We start from the raw sequence: 27,672 nt of genomic DNA, 5'->3' as shown, positions 1-27,672 counted from the left end.
CGGGGTCAGAAGACCATTCGACATTGGGTGAGAGGATTCCAGAAGAGCTCACAACAATGGAACTTAAGGACCACCTCTTCCCCTAGGCCGAGGTGACAGCTGTTTTCGGTTACCAGATACTGACGGTACAACTCCAGCAGATGATGAAGCTCGAGACACTCTTCAGCTATGTCGACGATTTCTTCCGTGACGAAAGAGAGAGAGAAAGAGAATCCTGCTGACTACGGCAGCCTCTGATGAGTCCCTGGATACCCGCCAGGTAAGTACTGCGCCTAGTACTTCTTTGGCTCAATCCTCCATTTCTGTATCTGTCCCCCCTGCCTCCACCTCTACCCTTGTTCCTACTCCGAATATACCTTTGTTCCCCGGTCACTTAGAGTTTATAGCATCCATGGAAAATATCCATGCCAAACATGAAAGAGCTCAGGGGTCCATAGAGGTGAAGATTGAGGCTTTCCAGCTGGCACTTAAGTCCAAGGCTCCACCAGCGTCGAGCCTTCTAGATTGCTAGGCGAAGAATACTTGGCGCTATGCAGAGCATATGGCTCTGAGTGAGGGATACCTCCACATTGGAGAAGGCATGGGATCTAAGCCTGTCTCCGACTTAGAATTCTACCCCTCGATTGATAGTTATCCTTACTGCTATGTAAGGCTGAACTCTGAATCGTCCATAAGGGATGATACAATCCCCAAAGAAGCTATCATCCTGGACCACTGCAAGGCTCAAAACTTATTGGTAAGGGATCTAAAGACGGATGAGTTTACCAATACTAAAATTTCGGCCTTTGGCAGGAAACAGGCCACCTTTATTGCTCCCAAGGATACTGTCTTTCCCTTCGTCTCAAAAAGTTTAGAGGCTGTAAAGAAGGCAGTAATCAAAGGTAGACCACTGCCAGTACTAGAAGAGTGCAAACCTGTATCTCCAGCCCTTCCTTATGACTCGGACAGTTGGGAAGATGTCCAACACACTTTAACGATCGGGAAACTGGATAGGGACATTGGAGGCAAACAATTCAATGAAAGGTTGCCTAGAATTCCCAAATTCTTATTGAAGTCAGAATTGGAAGCTTCTTTGTCCCACAAGTCCTATTTGGAAATGCTGATTGGAAACTATTCGAAATTAGACCTCTTCCCGGCCCAGGCAAAGACTCATCTGGCTACCTTCCACAGGGATCTGCATGCTTTCTTTTTAGCCAGAAGAGCCTGCAGAGAGCAAGTTCTAGCCGCAGCCACTATTAGGCATGAGCCTAAAAAATTGATTGAATCAAACATCGAGGGGAAGGATCTCTATCCTCAGAAGATAGTAAAGGAAAAAATGAGCAGAGCAGCTCAGGAGAATAAGAACCTTATGCAGAAGTGGGGTATGTCCTCCAAGAGGAAATTCAACCCTGGAGAAAGACCTCAACCTAAAGGCAAGTAGGCTATGAGACCCATTCAAAGTAGGAAAACCTTTCCTGCCACAACAGCCTCAGTTGCCGCAATCCCCCAGACTGTGTACACAGTTCCCCAGCAGTATGTGACAGTCTCCAGCCTTCAATCCTGTCTATGAAAGGACCACTATGTCATTTCGCCGTCAGAGCTCAGGGGAAAAATGATAATGGGAGAGGAAGGTCTGGAAGGGGCAGTCAATCTAAAGGCTGATGTGGCAGAGTCAAAGCATTTAAAAAGGCAGGTCCTTCAAAACAACAATGGGGAGCTTCCAGTAGGGGGAAGACTCTATCTTTTCAGGGATCAATGGGAGTTCGATCCTTGGTCCCACAGCATAGTCTCGAAGGGACTAGGTTGGAAATGGAGACAGAAACCCCACCAATTCAAGAGGTTCTTCCAACCCACAACCCCATTCTTGGAGGATTATGTACAGGATCTTCTCCAGAAGGGAGTTATCCATTGCACAATATCTATGAACTTTCAAGAACGGCTATTCTGCGTGCCAAAGAAAGATTTGAACACTCTTTGAACTATTCTGGACTTACCCCCACTAACTACCTTGCAAATACGAACCCTACTATCCCAGGGGGCCTACACCATCTCTATAGATCTTACCGACGCCTATTGGCATCTTCTGGTAGGTCGGGACTTCTCCCCCAATCTTGATTTCAGACTGGCAAGAAAGGCCTACGTATTCAGAGCTATACCCTTTGAGCTCTGTATAGCTCCAAGGATTTTCACAAAGCTAGTCAGTCGAGGCCATTGTCTAACAACTAAGGAACAAAGGCCTTCCAGTGATGGTATATCTAAACAACTGATTAGTTTGGGCTGCAACGAAGTCAGAATGTCTTCTAGCAGCCCTAGAAGTCAAGAAAATCCTAGTCTCTGGGCTTTCAAATCAACCTTGGAAAGTCCAAACTATCTCCAGCTCAAGAATTCCAGTGGCTAGGGTTTCACTGAATCTAAAGTCACACATACTTTCCCTACCGCAACGCAAGAAAAAGGAAATAGTAAACTCGGTCAGGTGCCTACTTCGATCGAAATTAATCCCCAGACGTCAACAGAAAAGTCTTAGGATCACTGCAGTTTGCTATGTGATAGACCTAATCCTAAATGCAAGACTCAAAGACGCCAACAGAGTCCGGAGAAGAAAGGCATCAAATGCTCAGAGAGATCTTCGCCACAAAACCCTTGCTCTACTGAACAAATAGCTCAAGCCGTGGTACATTGCCAAGAGCTTGTTGACTCACATCCCTCTACAGTATCCTCCTCATTCCATGACACTCCACATGGACGCCTCAGAACAGGGTTGTAGGGGAAATATCCCATCCAAGATGATACAGGGCCAGTGATCAACTATATTTCAGAAGTTCCATATCAACATTCTGGAAGCCATAGCAGTGTTTCTAATTATGAAGAGACTGAACCCAAAGAAAAAATCACACATCAAATTAATTCTCAACAGCAAGACGACAGCCCACTGCATCAACAGACAGGGCTCAAGGTCACCTCAGATCAACCATGTGATTTTAGCCATTCTCACTTTGGCAAAGCGGAGAACTTGGCATCTCTCAGCAGTTCACTTAGACGGGGTTCGCAATGTGACGACAGACACCCTATCAAGATCCAAGCCTTTGGAAACAGAATGGTTACTAGACACAAAATCATTCTGTCTCATCTTAGAACAAGTTCCAGAACTGCAAATAGATTTCTTTGCGATGAGCTTCAACAAGAAGCTTCCCTGGTATGTAGCATCAAACTTTGATCCGGAAGCGATGGGAATAGATGCGAAGTCACTGGATTGGAACCAGTGGTCTCACATTTACCTCTTTCCACCGTTCAACCTTCTAATGATAGTCCTAAACAAACTGGAGACTTTCAAGGGGACAACAGCATTAGTGGCGCCAAATTGGCCAAAGAGCAATTGGTACCCTCTTGCTCTGGGACTCAAACCTCAACAGATGCCTCTGGCAATACCAATGCTGTCCAAGGATGTTCAACAGAAGACTGTCTTTGCTTCCTCCTGGATAATGAAAATCCTTCAGCTCATGATTTTCTCACCCTAGCGGCTAAAAGAAAGTTTGGAGTTCCGAAGGACAGGATTGATCTATTAGAATACAAGTCTGCTACTACAAAAAGGCAATACTTGCCTTCCTGGAAAAAATGGGTGGAATTCGTTAAAGTACATCAGCCCTCTTCCATTACTATGAACTTCCGTATTTCCTTCTTTATCTCATTACACGAACAAGGTTTAGCCTCTACAACTATTGCCTCATGTAAATTGGAACTAACTACACCTATCACTTGTGCTTTTGATACTTAACTCAATAGCAAGCTATTCAATATGATCCCGAAGGCTTGTGCTAAATTGAAACCAAATGCTCCTCTAAAGGCCATCTCATGATCATTGGATAAAGTCTTGCACTTAGCCTCCTCAATAGATAACGACACTACCTCTTTGAGGGATCTTACTCAAAAGTCAATTTTTTGTTGTTTGCTATGGCTTTTGGTGTTATTGCCATCGAGATTGTGGCACTTTCAAGGGATGATGGTCACTTTGAATTCTTGGAATCGGGGGAAGTAAATCTTTACCCAGATCCTGCATTCCTGGCTAAAATGAACTTCCCAGAAAACATTAGGGGCCCTGGAAGATCGTTCCAATAAAAGAAGACCCTTCTCTGTGCCCTGTGGAATGCCTGAAAGCCTACCTGTTAAAGAGTGGGGTCTTTAAGGGTGGACAACTTTTTAAAGGGAAAACAACAGGATCTAATCTCTCTTTGAAACAGCTAAGGTCCAAACTCACCGATTTTATCAGAGGGGCTGACCCCAATAGTATGTCATCGGGTCAACACCCTAGGAGAGTTGCCTCTTCCTTAAACTTTTTCCAGTAAATGTCCTTTGAAGGCTTACAGGCTTACACAGGATGGAAATCTTCAAGTGTTTTTCAAACATTACGTGCGTCAATTGGAAGAGATTCAACACTTTGTGGTGGTCCCTGGTAGTGTGATTAAACCAGCTTTTTACTGCTGTGCATGGACTCTTATGGACTGTATAATTGGGACTTTTCCAGTCTACATAGTGCAAGTGGAATAATATTCTTATTTGCAGTGTGTGTATTACAGGGTAAACTATATATATATAGTGAATAATCAAAGGTGATAATCTCTTATTATATGAAGTGGTGTTGTTATCATGTTACTCTATTACATAATTCTAGGGTTGAAAACTTGTTTTCTATGCATATTCAATGTAGATGTTGCACCAATTATTGTTACATCTATGAATTTTTGGAAATAATAAAATATAGTTCTTTTTGCATTTTCTGTAACCAAATAAAAAAGCAGTGTATCTCCATTTTTAACCCTTCTTTTTTTACTGACTTCAGTCTGATAGATCACTTTGAACAATGATTTTATTCACAGTGAGTGGGACTGTGCAGATAATTCTTTTCTTCCTACACAATTTACAAAAAACCTCGCTTAAGCTGTTCATAGCCTGGGGCTGTCATCCCAACTGCTATGTGGAGGTGTGAACATACCTTTTCTCACACACAATTTATATGGGATCTTTGTCCTTATATAATTAGTGAGAGTTCTAAGAACTCAAATGGGTTAAAAACTCCAACTGGCCACAACTGAGAATATTAATTCTCTGATACACTTCCATCAGAACGACATGGCTAGAGATCAAAATAAGGATTTTGACATAGAAAAAAATCCAGTTTTGGGTGAAATAGCCATGTCGTCGTGATGGACATGCCCGTTACTTTTCCTCCCCTTCCAATTCTCAGTGTGAGGCCTCGCATCATGCCATGGCTACTACTGAAATGACGAACCAGCGAACATGTTTTCAGCACACTGGGATTGGAGTTGTAATGGCTCTCTCGCCCACGTATCCAATCCTATTCCATATCCTTTGAGACAAGGTTAACTCTATTTGGGGAAGGATAGCCATGGCTTTTTTTAAACACATCCCTATTTTATACAATGTATATCTCTCAGGATACTCACTCCAGGGGATAGAACCCTGTGATACCTCTACTGGTAAAATTCTCTGGTATATCCCTGGCAGAAATATCCCAAGTAGAAAGCTGCCTTTTGAGGAACTTCCATCAGGGCAACATTGCTATCTCACCCAAAAATGAATTTTTCCCAAGTCAAAATCCCTTATATATCATGATTTGGAGACAAAGTTTAAAGCAATAATAAAATACATTATTTGTGGAAAGGATATTAATTGACCGCATTAAAATATTTCTGTTTCTTCCTAAATTTCTCTTAAATTTCAACATCAAAAAGTGCTTAAATTGTCAAACATTTGAGGTATTTTCAAGAGTAACCTGAAATTCAAAATTCATACCTAAATAACACTTCACCAGCAGTTTTTCTTATTTTGGATTTTTTTTTCATGACACAAACCATTCACGCAAAACTAACCCAACACTCCCAAAATAAACAACAATTACTACACTTACATTTTGACCCACTACCTATCCACAATGAGGTGCCTAAAATTCTTAAATTAATAATGTATATGTAAAACATTACACTAAATTATTACCACAATGTACAACAAAAATAGATATGTGCAAGGGCAAAATATCACATTCAAACAGATTCTTTATAACAGACTTGAAGCAGTATATGAATTTGAACTCAACTATCAAAAAATAGAAAAAGGTTTTCTGAACACATGTGTCTTACCATTTATCATTTTAAACAAAGGTTTTTTAGAAGAAAAAGGACGTGCTCATCAAACAACCATAAAAGGAACAACCAGCAACCCAAGAGAACCATATAAAGAATACATTGGAAACCACATAAAAATAATTGAAAATCACAGTGATTTCCTTCATATGAATGGCTTCATGCTGACCAAGGTTATGAATATTGAAAATTTGATAAGAAAATATATGGGAGTGATGTGGAAAGCATTAACCCACAGATTTAAAAAAAAAAATCTTTAGTTCAATTTGATATCTATTTAGTGCCTTTCTGGTAATTTCAGCATACTCATGTGTATGTGATTCTTGCACATAGATCAAATTTGCATAGATCCTTGTATCCATACTGTGATGTATAAACTTAAGTAATATTTAAAATTTTGCCTCATGCACATACAGTTAGAAAGCAATTCCAATCAAATAAATCCTGAAAAAAAATAATTGAAATATAAAATAAAAATCTAGATAGAAGTCATAATGAATATGGCGATAAAGTGAAGTGAATCTATAATAACTCACGTAAGATGCTGCATAATAATCAATGAATTGATGGCTACAAGGCAGCTAGGTTATATAAAGCATTATTAAGAGAGAAAAATACAGCATCAATTACTGAAATTTGAAAATAGTATTCACAGCTTTACTACAAGAATTTTATATTGAGTATTACAAATGTCAAGCAAGAGTCTAAGAAAAGAATACACTACTGTATTGTATTACAACACTTCACTGGTATAATGACTAAAATAAATTGTTCGCATAATCATGATTATACAATAATAATACAGAAATCAAAGAAATAGAGAGAATGTCAACATATAGACAGGATATAGTACAATTATAAGGACCGGACTAGAAGGACTACAAATTACTCCATTACTCACAATTGAAAATTCTAACAGAAGAGTTCACTAAATGAATATGAAAATAATGAAATTAATATGATATACAAAAAAGAAGGTAACAGGTTATGAAGAAAAAATGTCTATTCCAAATGCAACATCAATGACAGAAAACTTTGTTGAAACATCAATAACAGAAACCTTTGAAGTAAACATGTGTGAAGGGCACTGACAAAGTTATTTATAGCGTTGAAACAAAAAATTTAATGTCAGATGTCACATGCCTCTTCTAGTAACATAAAAAAAAATCTATTAATACAATCAGACTGACGTCCTTAGTATCAACATTAATCGGACTAAGCCCTTAAAAATTGTACATTTCAAACAACAGCTAATGGTAGTTTCCTTATATCAATTAGTTTTCTTATCTAACCTGGTTTAAAATAGTATAATTAGTGAAAAAGAAAAAGAAAATATATTATGAATGTACTCAGTGTGGGGAAAATAAGACAGAAAAGTTCAGACACTGTTTCCCATAAGTGTGATGTGCTGGTGCAATAATATAATATACGTACATATGTCCACCTCGAGGATCTATCACTGATAATTTTAAGATTCGATAGAACTATACCACCATGAATACTGTATTAACACAAATGCTAAGATAGAGAAATTGTGTATGTATATATGCACTTTACAATAGATCAGCATGTATACACAACTGAAGATCTAGCAGACAGCAGGCAGTGTGTGTGAAGAAGTAATAGTAAATTAGAAATAAAAAATCTATCAAACACAAAAATCAATGTAGGGAACTCATACCCACGACTGCATACTGGTATGTCCATATCCACAATGTGACGGTGCTCACACGCATGACCTACACTGCTGATATTGAATAAGGAAAAGAACAACAAAGCCTTAGGAATAATGGATCACAATACAATACAGTAATTCAGAGGAAAATTTTTCTTCCATCTAACAGAAACTAACAAGCATGCCATCATCTTTCATTGAAAATACACTGTTCATATTTTACAAATTTACAAAGGGCAAAATTCACTTACAATGTTGTATATGTCTAAACCAGGCAAAGCTTAGTAGTTCCATCAAAAATACTTACAAGTCTTGGTTAAGGATAATCCTTTGATGGATAAAAATTGTTAAATAGCAGATGGAAAAAGAACTTTCCTTTAAAGTATACAGGTCAAGAAGTACCTTTTGTAAGGTCTGTGGTTATGTTAAAAATTTCAGTCCTTCAACAACATAAAATACAACACCAATCTGATGTAGATACAGCTATAAACAAGCATACTTCATAATAAAAATTTGAATTTTAATAATTAGCTGAATGGCTGGCTCTTCAGGCTTCTACAGTAATGACTCTCTTATTTATCAACTAATATATTATAAAAAGGAGACTACTTCAGCATGGTGTTGTACTTAATGCAAAATAAGTAAAAAAATGCAATGGCTAAAATAATCACAAAACTACTTGCAAAACACATTGTAAGACAAAAGCATTTCACCAATGCTCCTTTTTACTCTATCTCACAACTTTGGACATATATCAACATACTGTACAAGATTTAAAACCTCACTTTTCTTTCAATAATTGTGGTTGAGCACCTGTTAGGACCTAAGTAAATAAAAAAGTCCTCATAACATTAATTGCCTCTGATAAAATAAATTTTCAGAAATTGAGTGAGAGAAATTTACAGAAAGTAAATTCTAAACAACTCAAAGCAAACGGAAAATACAGTAACAAAGATCAGAATATGATTTTTAAGCAAAAAACTGTGCTAGCAGTTAGAAGCATTTAAAGAAATGAAATTCCAAAGTGGCATAAAAAATCTTTCAGTTCATCATTAATTTGTCATATCTATAAGTCAAAGGTCTCTGCAAATTATTGTTTAAATACTGTATGAATATGAGGCTTGCATACTCTTTACTTCAGTGGTTAAACATTGCATTTGTAGACAGCAAAATCACTTCAGTTTTCAGAGAAGTCACTTTAAAACTGAAAATTCATGGTAATCTTTCTAGCCAAATTCAGAGTACCAACCTTTTTCATTTTTACTAATGCTATACTACCCAGTATAGTATGGTGTTAGCCAAGATTAGTCACCAATAAACAAAAAAAAGGCTTGCATCTTTCCCTCAAAGGTGTATCTTCCCACTTAAGGGAGGTCCTTATTTCAAATACCATTATAACTACTATACTACCTTATCATATGCATCAGAATCTAATCTACAATTCTAAGAGAATGTAGAATGACAGGCTTGTATTCATAGAAAATAAAAGTCCTCAAATTTTGGCAATAAAAAAGAAAAAATAATTTAATTTACTTTCAATAAAAAGCTGCTTACATAGGCCCTAATTCCAAGCACTTTAACATCCTCAAGAATTAAAGATAATAAAGTTGGCAACAAGAGTTCAGAGACAACAATGGTCTGCCACAGTACTTCTGTGTTAAGGAAAGTCTATTTAAACAAATTATCTTGACACACACACACACACATATATATATATATATATATATATATATATATATATATATATATATATATATATATATATTTGGATTAAATTTTGTGGAAACATCTGTCTGGTAATTCCCTTCAAAAGACATGTCTGGTAGATCTATATAAAAGCTTGGCATAGTTTTGATTTTGATACTCACCAGAAGTTCATGAACTATAGAGGGTAACCCTGCAAGTGTTTTCACCAAGTATCCTCAAAATCAGTTTATTAGTTTTTGTGATCCTTCTAAGAAATGGACAGATTAACCAAACTAAATACCAAATTTCCCTGTTAAAAGATAACTAGTAAAAGAAAAATATAAATAACTCCGAGTGAAACCCTATTCTTTAGTGTCCTGGAAGATGACAGATAATAGTAAAATAATTTCTACTAGAGTCCTATAACTTCCTATGAATAAGAATCAGTACTAAATAGCTACTTATGATAAGAATGGCAATATATGAAAATCTACTACACTACTAATCATGACTTCATCAGAAAAACTTCAAGTAATGAGTGCCAACTCACCAATTACAAGCAACAAAAGGGGAACAGTTTTTAATGCCTAACCATAGAAAAAACTAACAAATTCATAGGAAAGATCATACCCCTCCCAAGAAGTCATTAGAAAGAGCATCATGATGACTTTGACAATACACTAATACCTAGGTTTATGAATAACTCAGAATGCTCAAGTGCGGATTTGAAATTTCATGCTCATATACAAACATTATATCAGTTTACAAGTAAAAGGTTCTGTTTGTATTCAATTTTCTTTGTGATAACTAACGAGACTAGCCATCACTACACATAAAACAGTCGAGGAGTACCCATATGCTGCCCACACAGTATTCACAGGATTATTTTGCCATTTTGTTTCTCCTTTCCTCGCATCCCTGCCCCTCAGATATAAACTCTTTCACTTTCTCTACAGTACTCACACTAGCATCACCCAACTTTCTCTTGCAAACATCTTTGAGAGTGTTCTTTTATAAAGTTGTGATTAGATGTTTTTTACAAAATTGTAATCACTATTCTTCATGTCAAGTTAACAGTATAAACAGTACACAGCAGCATCTAGTAAAATGGAACCCAAGATAATAAAAAATGAAAGAAAAAAGGGCATGGTAATTATAGAGCAGAAAAAAAGAAATTGTCGAGAAGCATGATCAAATTAAGGGTGTGGGAACCCTGACAAAAATGTTCAATCAACAATATCGACAATTAGCACAAACCTTAAGAATAAAAAAGGAATCAAAGCAATTGACGCTGTGGAAGGGCTGCTTGCTTAGAGGATACAATGGCCATGTATTCTAGACAATGCTGAGAACTTGCTTCTAATATGGATCAATGAGAAGCATTAGCAGAAGATGCAATAACTGAAAACATAATTTGAGAAAAGACAAAGTTTGTGTATGCTGACCTCTTACAGACTAAAAAAAATGGAATATTTAAAGTGAGGCTTGGAGCTTCAATGTTAAGGCAGAAGAGAAATTTTTGTCTAAATTTAGAAGGTTCGTGGATTCTGAGTTTTATAAGCCACAGCAAGTGTTCAACTGCAACAAAACTGTTCTATTTTGGAAGAAGATGCCCTGGAGGACTTTCATTACTGTATAGGAGAAGGCGATTTCTGGTTACAAGCCCATAAAAAACATCTAACCCTACAGTACTGTGCTAATGCCAGCAAGGATTGCAAAATTAAACTTCTCCAGGTGTATCACTTGGATAATCCTTAAGCCTTTAAAAAGTTCAGGGTGCAGAAGAAGCAACTTAATGGCATGAGGAGATGTGGAGGTCAAGCATCAAGGTCCATCAAAAAAGTTTTAATTTCATGAGACCAAAAAGTTAAATTGGTAAATTTAGCCTCATAACATCATCAAGGTGGCTGGGTACAAACTAGAACAAGTCTGGAATATGGATGAAACTGGTGAGTTTGTGTGAGATGGCCGCTAGGAGATAAATGAGAGGCGAGGTGAATGCAATGCAACTAACTATATACTATATTTCAGCAGATCATGAGTTTATATACAAGTCTTTCCAAGCAAGAAAGTCACAAAAATTAAAACAAAATAATTAATGAAAAGACAGGTTTAACCAGGTTATTATCAGTGTGAGGGGAGAGCGATATACAGTATATAAAAATATATAAATACCGTTTCAGTGTAAGGGCGTGAGTGAAACATGTGCAGTACATGGCTCCCCCATAAAAAAGACCTGCATGTGAAATAGGGCGCCCTGCTCTGGTGAGGCTCACTATAGACGGGTCATCTTGCAGGAGATATGCATATCTAAGACAATCAATGGAGATCCAGTCTTATTCACCATTAATTTCAAGTGAAGTAAGAACACCTTCGTTATTCGACGGATCATGAGGAAATGACCCATGTAAGGGGGTGTTAGCAATGTCGTTGCCCAAATCTCTTGGTGTGAGTTGCTTCGCTGAGGGTTCGTAAATCTGGCAGCATGGAGTAATTTTTCCTACAACATGACGAAGGCGCTTGAGATTGTCGAAGGAGATTGTCAACTGAAAAAATTCAGTAGGGACGACCAATTTACTTTCAGCTGTTGAGACATCCAGGGTGTGCTTAGGAGTAGTCCTTAGTCCTAGGAGGACTCAGGGAAGCTGAGTAAACCAGTTAGAGTCATTGCATGGGGATATCAAGGCTACTGTGAGGGTGCGATAAAAGCATTCTATCATTCCGTTGGCAACAAGGTTGTAGGCGGTTGCCTGATGTAGGGTGATGCCCAGGAGATTCGTTAATAATTTCCACAATTGAGAGATGAAAGTGGTACCCCTGTCAAAAGTGATACGCTCAGGGATACCAAATCTCACAATCCATCCTGAGAGTAAGGCAGATGTACATGAGGTGGATGTTACAGTTTGCATGGGGATGGCTTCAGGCCAACGACTGGAATGGTCAATGATGGTAAACAGGTAACGATGTCCTTGTGGTGAGGGTAGGGGACATACTACGTTGATGTGAATGTGGGCAAAACGACACCGAGACAGAGGAAAGGTGCCCACTTCTGAATCAGTGTGCCGATGTACTTTTGAAGTTTGGCATGAAGTACAGTACATGCATGGACCCAATCCTTAGCATCCTTAGTAATACCAAACCAAATGAGCTTCATCTCCGGTAGCTGTGCAGTAGATCGGCGCGAATGATGTCAAAGGCCATGAATAAAATTAAACACCTGTCAGAGCATGGGAGTAGGTATCCATGGTCGAGGTCTACCAATACTGACATCACAGAGGAGGGTGGCGTTGGAGTCGTCGAGGGGGATGTCTTCCCAACGGAGGGATATACAGGATGTCATACATGATTGGTGCTCTGGATCTTTTCATTGGGCTTCTGCCAAGGGGTTGTAATCCAATCTCAGGTGAATGGCAACAATGTGTTTCTTGACAGGGCATCAGTAACAGGATTCATTTTCCAAAGGATATGTTGAAGGGTAAAATTGCATTCAGCCATGGTGGAGAGATGTCAGAGATGACGGGAGAACCAGACATCAGACTGTCAAGTGAAGGCATGCACCAGAGGCATGCGATCCATGCGAATGACAAAGGTTGAGTAGCTCGATTCCCACCATGGATAGTTTTATATTGAAGAAGCCCAATGGGTGGATCGAGCTGATGACTACCTGCTCAAGTACAGCATCAATAGCAACGTTGCTAGCATTGGTGAAGAGAATGAGAGGGGCATGTGGCACAAGCGAAGTGAGCGCAGCAGTGGTTGATAGCTCATTCTTTACGTTGTTGAAGGCCGCTTCTTGAAAGGGAGCCCACTTATTATTATTATTATTATTAAGGGATTTTGACAAAGGAAAAATCTATTTCTGGGGAGAGACCTGTGAAGCCCGGTGATAAAGTCCTTCTTTCTACTTTTTCTGATATAAATCTTCCAAATATACCAGAGAAAATTAAAAGCATGGAATGCAGAGGTTACTACCCTCGCGCGAGCACTTCGTGAGTGTCGTGTATACATCAGGGGCGTGTGAAAACCACTATTCACAGGCTGTCTTCCATTTAGATAACTCCTCCATCAAAGGGAAGGGCCGTAACAAAGACCCCAGAAACCACACTTGGACCACGCCACGTCACCCACACGAACGCCTTCTAGGTCATCCTTCTGTTTTGGACTTGCCCGCAAAGTTGACATTTTTTTTACCAGTGTTTTTCGAAGTGTTTGTCGTTAATTCAACATGACTGACGTTGCTACTTCACCTTTACCAATGTTAAGTACCATAGTTTGTTTTGACAGTTTATTGCAGTACCGGGCATTTGTTCTGTTTCCAGTATTGTGGATTTTAGTTTGGGAAGCGATTGGCCTGCCTCGGTATCGGTAGCCATTTTGGGTTGTGTTCGCTTCGGTAAATTTTCAAGTTATTATTGCCCATCTGGTACTCTGTCATCTAGGTCATATCACTTACGTTTTATGACCAATTTTATTATCATTATTTATTATTGGTTTTACTATGGTATTTATTTGCTAGCAAGTCCAATTTGGACCTACGAAGAATAGCGATTTAGTCTTTGTTATAGTTATGTTCACACCTCAGGAAGGTGCTCGATTTAGACTATATCCCTATGCTTATTTGTTACGTTGTCGTTATTCTTCGTTCTTGGTTACAATTACTAAGAAAAAAGCAATCAAATTTATTATTTTTCTTATTTTATTGTGTGATGTCGGATAGTTTTATACTGAAGAAGCCCAATGGGTGGGTCGAGCTGATAACTACCTGCTCAAGTACCGCATCAATAGCAACGTTGCTAGCATGGGTGAAGAGAATGAGAGGGGCATGTGGCACAAGCGAAGTGAGCGCAGCAGTGGTTGATAGCTCATTCTTTGCGTTGTTGAAGGCCGCTTCTTGAAAGGGAGCCCACTTATTATTATTATTATTATTAAGGGATTTTGACGAAGGAAAAATCTATTTCTGGGGAGAGACCTGTGACGTCCGGTGAAAAAGTCCTTCTTTCTACTTTTTCTGATATAAATCTTCCAAATATACCAGAGAAAATTAAAAGCATGGAATGCAGAGGTTACTACCCTCGCGCGAGCACTTCGTGAGTGTCGTGTATACATCAGGGGCGTGTGAAAACCACTATTCACAGGCTGTCTTCCATTTAGATAACTCCTCCATCAAAGGGAAGGGCCATAACAAAGACCCCAGAAACCACACTTGGACCACGCCACGTCACCCACACGAACGCCTTCTAGGTCATCCTTCTGTTTTGGACTTGCCCACAAAGTTGACATTTTTTTGACCAGTGTTTTTCGAAGTGTTTGTCGTTAATTCAACATGACTGACGTTGCTACTTCACCTTTACCAATGTTAAGTACTATAGTTTGTTTTGACAGTTTATTGCAGTACCGGGCATTTGTTCTGTTTCCAGTATTGTGGATTTTAGTTTGGGAAGCGATTGGCCTGCCTCGGTATCGGCAGCCATTTTGGGTTGTGTTCGCTTCGGTAAATTTTCAAGTTATTATTGCACATCTGGTACTCTGTCATCTAGGTTATATCACTTACGTTTTATGACCAATTTTATTATCATTATTTATTATTGGTTTTACTATGGTATTTATTTGCTAGCAAGTCCAATTTGGACCTACGAAGAATAGCGATTTAGTCTTTGTTATAGTTATGTTCACACCTCAGGAAGGTGCTCGATTTAGACTATATCCCTATGCTTATTTGTTACGTTGTCGTTATTCTTCGTTCTTGGTTACAATTACTAAGAAAAAAGCAATCAAATTTATTATTTTTCTCATTTTATTGTGTGATGTCGGATAGTTTTATACTGAAGAAGCCCAATGGGTGGGTCGAGCTGATGACTACCTGCTCAAGTACCGCATCAATAGCAACGTTGCTAGCATTGGTGAAGAGAATGAGAGGGGCATGTGGCACAAGCGAAGTGAGCGCAGCAGTGGTTGATAGCTCATTCTTTACGTTGTTGAAGGCCGCTTCTTGAAAGGGAGCCCACTTATTATTATTATTATTATTAAGGGATTTTGACGAAGGAAAAATCTATTTCTGGGGAGAGACCTGTGACGTCCGGTGAAAAAGTCCTTCTTTCTACTTTTTCTGATATAAATCTTCCAAATATACCAGAGAAAATTAAAAGCATGGAATGCAGAAGTTACTACCCTCGCGCGAGCACTTTGTGAGTGTGTGTATACATCGGGGGCATGAGAAAACCACTATTCACAGGCTGTCTTCCATTTAGATAACTCCTCCATCAAAGGGAAGGGCCATAACAGACCCCAGAAACCACACTTGGACCACGCCACGTCACCCACACGAACGCCTTCTAGGTCATCCTTCTGTTTTGGACTTGCCCGCAAAGTTGACATTTTTTTGACCAGTGTTTTTCGAAGTGTTTGTCGTTAATTCAACATGACTGACGTTGCTACTTCACCTTTACCAATGTTAAGTACCATAGTTTGTTTTGACAGTTTATTGCAGTACCGGGCATTTGTTCTGTTTCCAGTATTGTGGATTTTAGTTTGGGAAGCGATTGGCCTGCCTCGGTATCGGTAGCCATTTTGGGTTGTGTTCGCTTCGGTAAATTTTCAAGTTATTATTGCCCATCTGGTACTCTGTCATCTAGGTTATATCACTTACGTTTTATGACCAATTTTATTATCATTATTTATTATTGGTTTTACTATGGTATTTATTTGCTAGCAAGTCCAATTTGGACCTACGAAGAATAGCGATTTAGTCTTTGTTATAGTTATGTTCACACCTCAGGAAGGTGCTCGATTTAGACTATATCCCTATGCTTATTTGTTACGTTGTCGTTATTCTTCGTTCTTGGTTACAATTACTAAGAAAAAAGCAATCAAATTTATTATTTTTCTTATTTTATTGTGTGATGTCGGATAGTTTTATACTGAAGAAGCCCAATGGGTGGGTCGAGCTGATGACTACCTGCTCAAGTACCGCATCAATAGCAACGTTGCTAGCATTGGTGAAGAGAATGAGAGGGGCATGTGGCACAAGCGAAGTGAGCGCAGCAGTGGTTGATAGCTCATTCTTTGCGTTGTTGAAGGCCGCTTCTTGAAAGGGAGCCCACTTATTATTATTATTATTATTAAGGGATTTTGACGAAGGAAAAATCTATTTCTGGGGAGAGACCTGTGACGTCCGGCGAAAAAGTCCTTCTTTCTACTTTTTCTGATATAAATCTTACAAATATACCAGAGAAAATTAAAAGCATGGAATGCAGAGGTTACTACCCTCGCGCGAGCACTTCGTGAGTGTCGTGTATACATCAGGGGCGTGTGAAAACCACTATTCACAGGCTGTCTTCCATTTAGATAACTCCTCCATCAAAGGGAAGGGCCGTAACAAAGACCCCAGAAACCACACTTGGACCACGCCACGTCACCCACACGAACGCCTTCTAGGTCATCCTTCTGTTTTGGACTTGCCCGCAAAGTTGACATTTTTTTGCCCAGTGTTTTTTGAAGTGTTTGTTGTTAATTCAACATGACTGACGTTGCTACTTCACCTTTACCAATGTTAAGTACCATAGTTTGTTTTGACAGTTTATTGCAGTACCGGGCATTTGTTTTGTTTCCAGTATTGTGGATTTTAGTTTGGGAAGCGATTGGCCAGCCTCGGTATCGGCAGCCATTTTGGGTTGTGTTCGCTTCGGTAAATTTTCAAGTTATTATTGCACATCTGGTACTCTGTCATCTAGGTTATATCACTTACGTTTTATGACCAATTTTATTATCATTATTTATTATTGGTTTTACTATGGTATTTATTTGCTAGCAAGTCCAATTTGGACCTACGAAGAATAGCGATTTAGTCTTTGTTATAGTTATGTTCACACCTCAGGAAGGTGCTCGATTTAGACTATATCCCTATGCTTATTTGTTACGTTGTTATTCTTCGTTCTTGGTTACAATTACTAAGAAAAAAGCAATCAAATTTATTATTTTTCTTATTTTATTGTGTGATGTCGGATAGTTTTATACTGAAGAAGCCCAATGGGTGGGTCGAGCTGATGACTACCTGCTCAAGTACCGCATCAATAGCAACGTTGCTAGCATTGGTGAAGAGAATGAGAGGGGCATGTGGCACAAGCGAAGTGAGCGCAGCAGTGGTTGATAGCTCATTCTTTGCGTTGTTGAAGGCCGCTTCTTGAAAGGGAGCCCACTTATTATTATTATTATTATTATTATTATTATTATTATTATCATTATTATTATTACTTGCTAAGCTACAACTCTAGTTGGAAAAGCAGGATGCTATAAGCCCAGGGGCCCCAACAGGGAAAATAGCCCAGTGAGGAAAGGAAAAAAAGGAAAAATAAAATATTTCAAGAACATTAACAACACCAAAATAAATATTTCCTTTATAAACTATAAAAACTTTAACAAAACAAGAGGAAAAGAAACTAGATAGAAAAGTGTGACCAAGTGTACCCTCAAGCAAGAGAACTCCAACCCAAGACAGTGGAAGACCCTGATACAGAGGTTATGGCACTACCCAAGACTAGAGAACAATGGTTTGATTTTGGAGTGTCCTTCTCCTAGAAGAGCTACTTACCATAGCTAAAGAGTCTCTTCTACCCATACCAAGAGGAAAGTAGCCACTGAACAATTACAGTGCAGTAGTTAACCCCTTGGGTGAAAGAAGAATTGTATGGTAATCTTGGTGTTGTCAGATGTATGAGGACAGAGGAGAACCTGTAAAGAATAGGCCAGACTATTCGGTATATGTGTAGGCAAAGAGAAAATGAACCGTAACCAGAGAGAAGGATCCAAAGTAGTACTGTCTGGCCAGTCAAAGGCTCCCATAAATCTCTAATGGTAGTATCTCAATGAGTGGTTGGTGCCTTGGCCAACCTACTACCTAAGGCTTTAGGGCTTTTGGCATGCTCTTGAAGGAGGCATAGAGGGGGCCAGGAGTGACAGCAATGGCTGGCAGGAAACAGTGATATTAGTTGCTCATGCCCAAGAATTCTTGCAGTGCTTTGACGGTCAAGGGAGTGGGGAAGTTCTGAACGGCTGCACTTTCTCAGGGAGGGGGTCGACTCCAGGAGTGATGCGATGCCCTAAGACTGATACTTCGTTGATGCCAAAGGTACACTTGTCGAACCAGACTACAAAGCCGTTCTGCTGTAGACGGTTGAGCACGATGCATAGGTGATGAAGGTGTTCCTCTTTGGAGGAAGAGAACACAAGTATGTCATCCACATAACATACATAGAAGGGGAGGTCCCTAAGATGCTACCCATGAGGCGTTGAAAGGTGGCCCCAGCATTACGAAGACCAAAACTGGAGTAATTGAAGGTGTATGTACTGAAGGGGGTGATGTTGGTGGTCTTGGGGATGTCTTCTGGGTTCATGGGCACCTAATCATACCCCTTAATAAGGTCGAGCGTGGAAAAACCTTCTCTTTATACAAATAGGTCACGCCAGTGGTGTTTGGGAGGGGGTAGTGATCAGGTTCTGTTTGCATGTTTCGATGCCTGTAATCCCCTCAAGGTTGTAGAGAGCCGTCCTTCTTCAGAACGATGTGCAAGGGGACGACCATGGGCTTGAGACCTTATAGTAAAGGCCCATTTCTTCCATTTAGTTGATCATTTGACTAACAGATGCCAAACGATCCGGTGTCGGATGCCAGAATCTTGCAAACACTGGGGACCCCGTGGTCTTGATATGATGATAAATACCATGTTTGGTGGGAACTGTGGGCATTTAGCGAAATATTGGACGAAAGACTTCAGGGTACAATGTGAGGAGGTGGGCGTAAGCATCTGTGGAGGCGCTGATATGGAGAGCAAGGTCGGAAGAGCTGGTTAGAAAGATGTCAACAAGTAAGAATATGCGTTGAATAGCCGTCGGTGAGCGACATCAACCAGGATTTGGTAACGTGAGAGGAAATCCACAGTGAGCATTGACAATGTGATGTCAGTAACAAGAAACTTCCAGTGATATTTGGGGCTTCGAAACAGTAATGTGAGGTTCTCGTAATCGTAGGTGGGTATCGAAGATCTGCAGCCACTAGGCTAACTTTGGCAGATTTAGACAGACCACATCGTGTCATGGAGAGTGGTCTAGGCAGAAAAGAATGACAAGCACCCGTGTCTTCCAAAAATTGCATGCCTGTACATGTATCACGTAAAACGAAAAGATTAGTGACAGGAGAGGCCACCGCCACAAGCGATGGCCTACTTACACGCTTTTGGGGCACTGACAACCGTTTGAATATTTCTTCACAGCAGCCCAGAATCTGTAGTAGTAGCACAACTGCAGCTGATGGGTGTCAGTAAGTGGCTGTAGAGGTCGTCAGTTAGAGTGTGAGCGAGTGGTGTGTGGTGAGAGGCTTTGTGACTGCTCCGGCACGTCACAGGGTGGCTGTCTATGTCCTACCACATATGTGTCAGCTTGAGTCGATGTTGAATAGTTATCCTCTTCATCAGGAGTGGAGGTCTTGATGGAGGTCTTGAAGGTAGTAAAGTGGCTGTCCATAAGGGTGTCAGCTTTGGTCATCTGGACATTCATGGGCAGAATATTAACATCGAGTATGGCAGCTAGTACAGGTTTGGGCAAGTCGTACCCAAAACGCACGAAGTAGGTTCACCTCACGAGGAGAGCCATCTGCGGCAGGTTGCAGGCAAGCAATACTGATTATTTCCCTGAGGGCAAGAGAAGCCTTCTGGTCCCCCAATAGTTGTTGAGAAAGCTGAAAAAACTTGATTATACGGGTGGCTGGTGATGGCGAGTACTGCTTCAGGAGGTATGTTTTGAAGGCGTACTTTATGGGGATGTTCCCTTGCTCGCAGAGCCAATCGGAGATAACCGGGAAAGTCCCGTCAGGGATCGCCGTGAAAACACAATCACCTTTGGTGCTTGATTGAGTCACACCCTTGATGCGAAACTGCAATTTGGCACATTGAAACCAGGCGAAGACTTTTCGGCTGTCGAAGACGGCAGTTTTATTAGGGCAGCGTATGTCAAAGAGACAGATTTGGTGGGTGGCATCTTCAAGTTGTAGGGCACAGCAGTGATGGGGAAGATGGGAGGGAGCGATTCCTTCAGTGGTCACTAATTGTGTGAGAGGTCCATTAGGTGATAACTGAGAGGCGAGGTAAATGCAGCTAACTTCATTTCAGAGGATTATGAGTTTATATACAAGCTGTTACGAGCAAGAACGTCAAAAAAATTCAAACAACTAATTTCAGTACAGTAAATTTTATTAACTATCAGTATTATGAATAGAAGTTCAAGAACATTTATGTGAAATTCTTATTAATATTTGCTTTTAAGTTGAATTGATATTCATTACAGGATCATATAATGTTAGTATATGGTTTTTTACTGCTCGACAGGTTTGTTTTGGAAGAAGATCCCACAGAAGACTTTAATTGCCCGGAAGGAATGCCATGCTCCAAGTTTCAAGGCAGCAAAGGAAAAGTAGGCTAATGGTGAAAATTTTGTCAAGTTTTTCTAATCTAAATGCATGTTATTTTTTAAAAATATTTCCTGCATGATGAAAAAAAATATTGGATGTATTTATGTAGTACAGTATTTAATACATTTGACTCTCGTTATTCGCGATTAATTAGTTTCCAATAACTGCCGCATATACATAATTCCCGCATACAAAACAAATTTTCCCAATAAGAATACATGGTGAGTGAGTCTAATGTGGGCCTCAAGTTTCTAACTTTTTTCATAGTATGACTAATCAATGGTATTCTCCCTAAAATTAATATATGTATCAACTACACATTATATTCAACAACCCTAAGTTTAAAAATTAAATTGATATCAACATTCTGTATAGTGAATTGTAGCGTGTAATTGTTCGAGTCATGCTGGTGAAAGCAGGATTTAGCAAACCGTAGGTAAATAGGTAATTGTAAGTCAAAGTAATATTGACACTTTATTTCCACTAACTAAATGGCCTGTGTATTGTTCTGTATAAATAAGTAACTCCTGGCTGTATCCAATAATAATGCATCTAATATTTATATATTAGTATTGCCTTAAGAAATAAAAACAGCGAATTTTAATCTTTTCCATTATTCACGTCTTTGCTCTCCAAATAAGCTGATCGAGGCAAACTACCTAAGAATATATTTTTATTTCTTAAAAGAAACTACTATCACTTGAAATATTATCTTTAATTTAGCATACTAATCTAAATAATTTTATTTGGAATACAGTATCTCTCTCTTTCTATTTATTGTTGAATTTAATTTCATATAGCGGTTTATTAGTTTCACACATGTTGCCAATGCATGATAATTTATAGTTTTCAGTTCTGCAGTGCTTGATTATATACCGTAGGAAATTACTAATTTTTCTTACTTCTGGAATTTCATAAAGTCTTATAATAAATTATGTTATAACAAAATTATTTTCTCTCTTTTCAGACACTTTGCTACATTATCTTCAAAATTTGGCCATTTACATATAATTACGCATTTAATTCTTTCCTCCAGTTTTGGACACAGCTTTCTCTGATTCCAAACAGAATAGCAGCTATGATCATTGTTTTCTTATCTGCAGCAACATTATTTTTTTATTTGTCAGTGTTTCATCAAGTACCTTTTCTCCATAGCACGTAAGGGCAATTATTTACTAACTATACTTTTACAATTATCTTTTACTCTTTTAACTAATTGAACTAGAAGATGGCATAAAGAAATGGAGCAAAGGAAGTTAGTCTATTGTTATTTAGTTTGTAAAATAAAGGAATCTGCAGGATTCATGAGATCTTTTATAAAATCACATTTCATGGCTGAAAAATTTTGGGTCACAATATTGACGACATTGGTTGTTATATTTGTTTTAATAGCGTAAACTCCTATTTAACCCCATTCATAGGAGGAGTACATATCTCTCTCTCTCCTTCTCTCTCTCTCTCTCTCTCTCTACGTGTTCGATGGCTTACAGAAGTACACTTGATATACAGTAAATAGACCTCATAATGGGAAATTTTCTGCTTTTAACGGTACATTTTGTACTTTTATTATCACTTAATCGTTTTTAGTATTACTTTGTTATTCTAATAGCGTATACTGTAGTGTTATTTGCCAATTACTAACACTTTTTGACTTATGCTTTTTACCATTATGCTGTATTTGACGATTTCTAACTCTAAATTTTAGATTTTGACTATCATTCGTTGCCAATTTCTAACTCTAAATTTCATATTTGCACTTAGTTTTTTGAAGATTGTTATTACATTATTGTACAATATCATTTAGGGATTTTTAATGCTAAATTTCATGTGACTTGCACTTTTTAACAGTATGTTGCACAGTATTTGGCGATTTCTAACATGAAATTTCACGTTTTGATTCACATAATGTGGTGATTTTTTGCAGTTTCAAATTTTGGTGTCAGATTTCGGATTTCGGATTTCGCATTGTATGAAATTCGCGAATACCAAACATATGTATGATGTGAGTTGAGTGTGACAGAAGTTATGAAATATTGCATATTAATCAAACTTTATTCCAATAATTATATCTTTTTTTGTCTTTAATAATTTTGTCTTTCCCATGTGTAAGTCAATTTTGTGCGGAAATTCCGCGGCTCATCTTATCCACCCTGGCTCTATTTATAAACCAGCAAGGACCTGTGCACTTTACCGCCACAACATGAACTTGCTGCCTGTCTACTGGATGCACAAAAAAAAGTCTGGACAAAGAACGAGATCTTCCTGAACTGCTTCATGCTGGAGGTTAAGCTGTATTTGGAAAACATAGGGTTGGAGTTTAAGGTCTTCCTAACCCTTGATAATCTTCCAGGACACTCATTCTCCATCAGGGTACTGAATCTTAATGAGCAAGTGGTGTTATTGCCTCCAAACACCACTGCACTTATCCAGTCAATGAACCAGGTCGTCATCAAGAACTTTAAGGCTCTTTACAGCAGACGAGTGATGGCATGCCTTCAAGCAGCAGTGGATAACGATCCTGACCTGGATGTTATCCAATATTGCAAGCGATTCGTGATTGCAGACTGCCTATCAGTTGACAAGGAATCATTCTACGTCGTCAAGTCAGAGACCATAAATGCATGTTGGAAACGTCTGTGTCCATGGTGTGTGAAGGACTTTGCTGGCTTCAGTGCTGATGAAGCTTTCCAACAGACAGTGAAGAATATCCTCACTTTGGCAAGGAAAGTGAAATTCAAAGGCTTTGAGGAAATGGTTGAGGACATCATGGAGTTACTGGATGGACATGACAAGGACATAGCTGAATTAGTCCATTCACCAAGTGAAGAAGAAGGGGAGGCCAAGATCAATGAACATGACAGAGCTTGAAGGCAGCATGCTTGAAAAGTCGGCAGGATGTCACAGTTGGTGGAAGATTTGAAGCAAAAGGCCTAAAGCATGGACCATTCAATGGTACATACCCTCAATATCATGCATACCATGGATGAGGGTTTTTCAGCTTACAGGAGCATCATGGATGAGATGAAGACAGCACCAATACTGCTTCCCATCACGATGTTCTTCATCCCTTGTGTGAAACTGCCTTCTCCTCCTCCAAAAGCAGATTCTCCTGTACATGAAGGGAATATATTATATGTCCTGGCAACACAATTCAACAAAGAAAACTAAAAAATGGGAAACTCTTGGCGTGTTATTTACATTAACAGTAAGATTGCTTAATTACTTTACTGGGGGTAGGTAACTTTTGAAAGGTAAGAAATTGTGAAAATATTTTATAAAATTTTGGGGGTAAACGTCAATAAACCGGGATTCTGGAGAAGAAGCAATATGAACATCAGGGGAAGTTCACTAAGTAACAGCCATATTCTGAGCATGTGCAAAGCTCATTAACCTTGGAATATCAATTTCCTGCCTCACTTATCAACAGAGACAGAGTCTAAGTTATAAACATAAGGCCACACTTGGAAACACAGCACTGATATTAAAAAATCCACAACACTTGAGGTCAAGAATAAAAATAAGAATTGGTGACTTCTGTAAATAAGCCACCCCTTTTCTATTAGCATACATAAACACCAAGAGAACTGAATATTGCCAACTTTATCTGTATCTCCACACACATAAAAATCTAATATACAAATTCAATAAAAAAAAAAAACACTGTAAAAATATTGACAAAAATCTTAAACATACAGTCTTATGTAGTAATTATCATGAGGAGGGATATACTATACACCTGAATAGGAAAGTATTAATGTCTTTGCCCTAATGATGACTTATTGGCAAAATCAAACTATCTTGGGTAGTAAAGCAGAAGCCAAAAAAGAAGGTTTTACTTCCTATTCACATATTTAAGCAATAATTAAATGAAAAATGAAACTACAGGAAGCAAAAGTCATAAAATGATGAAAACAAGTTATCTATATAGCAAATTCTGGAAAATAAAATACAGGTATAATTCATCAAAATAAAAATATTTCTAATTCATAGACAACTAAAGCCCTTTCTATGTTATTTTAAAGCATTAGCCACTGCACATGAAATCATTATAAAAGCACTCAACATTGATTAGTTCATGAAAAATAGCTATGCACATATTAAATCCTGCAACAGAAACTTAAATTTATTATTGCAGTTTAACAAATTCAAATAAAACCTTAAACCTTGTCTATAATTAAAATTCAGTAGAGATTACTATGAAAATAATGTTCTATATTTTAAATTTACTGTTACTACAGAAATACTTTACACACAAAAACTCTCTTCATTTTCTCAGTGCCAACAATATCAGTAAAACCGTATATTTTGATAAAAAACATTCTTAAAAACATTTTTGACATTCTAATTATTACCCACAAATACAATATTCCCCAAATGATTAGAAAATCTAATTCTAAACAATCAGATGATGAAATAAATGATCAAAGTCCTTTTATCATTAAGACCAACCAATAAAATGTAGAATGGAAAATGAGGAAGAAGTAATTGTCTAATTTTCTTTTCTCAAGTCTAACCCTTACACTATACTAAAAATTGAATGTCAAGATTCAAAATGAAATTTCCCTTCTCTAGTTTGCCTCATATAATAGTGATTCATAATGTTAGATAATCTAAAATGTCCCTGTTTTGCAAGATGTTGATTCCAGCCCCCAATCAAGCCACATAGTTTCTAGTACTGTTAGCAGACTCAGAGTCCTTGTGAGTTATGGATGGGGGTTTGAGGAAGCCTATAAATCTACCTGCTGAGTATTTAGCAGTCATTACCTGGGTCTCCCTGGTCCTTCCTACCTTGGGTGGAAATGAGGTTTGTATGCTGATCATAAGAACATATGGTTGGTAGGTCTCCCATGAAAGTGTCATGGGCAAAAGAAGTGACAGAGTTGACAAAATAATTTTCCTTTAGCTGAAATTTTCATATAAAATATTGAAGTTAATGATAAAGTTTATAAAATAATTTCACTTCTATGAACAGGCTAGGGTAGTCTATAGGAAACATCCCTGCAAAACGATATGTCGGACAAATGTTTGAGTCAAGCTCAAGCTCCATAGTTTCTTATAGTGTCTGTAACCTCCCCATCCTTGTGAGTTAAGGACAGGGGATTTGGGGGAGCTTGTAGGTGAGTCATCAGTAACCATTGCCTGGCTTTCCCTGGTGTTGGCTTGGGTGGAGAAGGGGGCTTGGGTGGAGAAAGGGGCTTGGGTGGAGAAGGGGGCTTGGGGACTGATCATATGTATACTTTATATGGTTAGTTTATAGGGCATTGTCCTGCTGGCTAGGGCATTGTCACTATCCCTTGCCTCTGCCATTTATGAGTGGCCTTAAAACCTTTAATCCTTTAGGATTCCTTGATATTCATATTCGGTCCAGAAGCTCAGCTTAATCTAATTTCACCTGTAAATTATTTTTTAAATCTTAAGATTTTTTCATTTTCTTTCTCTTCAATAAACATACTCTTAATAGAAGGAAGGAATATTCTAGCAGTAAGTCGTAACTACTCGCCTGTTTCTCTTTATCCCTTCAGATTCTCTGTCGACCCGGTTTAGTTCAAACATATGCCAGACTGTTTACCCATCACTGTGCATTAAGATATCTTTCCCTGGATTTGTTAGCAATTAATGCAAGGAGTTTTTAAAGAAATTGTTTCAGTGATATATCCAGATATGGATTCTCCGAGTATAGTGTCATTGGCAATACAGTACTATTATTTAAATAGCTGTTGTGAAAAAGTGCTTACCTCAGTGACCCTAAGATGTAAAGTCTATCTCATTGGTTGCCATTTGAATTAAAAGTTCAAAGAGCTAAAAAACTTGCTTCTAGGAGAGAAAAATCCAGAGAATAATAGGATAGTTAATTATTCAAGGGATAATGATGATAATGGCACCCTTCAACCTTTAATAATTCACATAATCAGCCATCTTTTGTTAGTGATGAGCTTTAAAGCTTTTGACATTGCTAGCTTCCTTTGTTAACCAATAGTCTAGTAATTAATTACCTAAAAGTGATATTTCTGATTATAACCACTTGGTTGCCAAACTTAACCTTACTTCCTAAGTTGAGTTTAATGTTACTTTCAGTAAGGGTTTTAACCCTTTTACCCCCAGGCTCTTTGGAAATTTCCAACCCTTAACCCCCAAGGGGTTATTTTTTTCCCAGCACATTTTGCAGTATATTTTTTTTAAATTGCTCTAACAGCCTTAATTTTTGTCATAGAGAGGTCAGGTTGGTCTCATTCTCTTGCAAAATGCCTGAATTTTTTCAAAAAAATATAAAAAATATGAAAAAAAAAATTTTTATAGCATTTTTTTGCAAGGACGTACCGGTACGTCCATGGGGGTAAAGGGATGGGTTTTGTGAAACGTACCAGTACGTCCTTTGGGGGTAAAAGGGTTAAAAGTTTGCTGCACAGTGCAGAATCAAAACCCTCACACTACAATTACTTTAGACCCTTCTGCTGTTAAAACTTTCCATTGCCACAATCCTAGTTGCTCTATTAGACAACTAGATTGTGTGACAGAAGACCGAATCCATAGTCTCGATCCTAATGTACCTGCACTCACTAAAATTAGCGCTACTAAATTATATCACATTACATAAGTGGATGGCATGGCATATTGTATGATTCCCTTAAATCTTGATAAGGTAAATGAAGTTTACACTAAACTCAATCATTTGCATCATGTTTCCCTTGGTAGTGTGCTCCATTTGCTTGCAAGCTCGG

General features: G+C 38.3%; 1 protein-coding gene across 6 annotated transcripts in view; it reads right to left on the bottom strand.

Moving 5' to 3' along the window:
* Positions 1-27,672, bottom strand: part of l(2)k05819 (transmembrane protein 94-like protein l(2)k05819) — a 420,286-nt gene that overhangs the window by 252,223 nt on the left and 140,391 nt on the right. For 4 of the 6 annotated variants that reach the window (XM_068379965.1, XM_068379935.1, XM_068379945.1 and 1 more), the window contains exon 12: positions 7,816-7,881. The exons of 1 other annotated variant lie outside the window; for it this stretch is intronic. In XM_068379965.1, the coding sequence (XP_068236066.1) occupies positions 7,816-7,881 (66 nt within the window). The remainder of the gene's footprint in view (positions 1-7,815; positions 7,882-27,672) is intronic. One more of the 6 variants, XM_068379940.1, reaches the window with a different exon arrangement.

This window comes from Palaemon carinicauda, chromosome 1, assembly GCF_036898095.1.
Source record: "Palaemon carinicauda isolate YSFRI2023 chromosome 1, ASM3689809v2, whole genome shotgun sequence".
NCBI lineage: Eukaryota > Metazoa > Arthropoda > Malacostraca > Decapoda > Palaemonidae > Palaemon > Palaemon carinicauda.
Note: the sequence above shows the minus strand (reverse complement) of the source record. Positions and strands in the feature narration are given on the sequence as shown.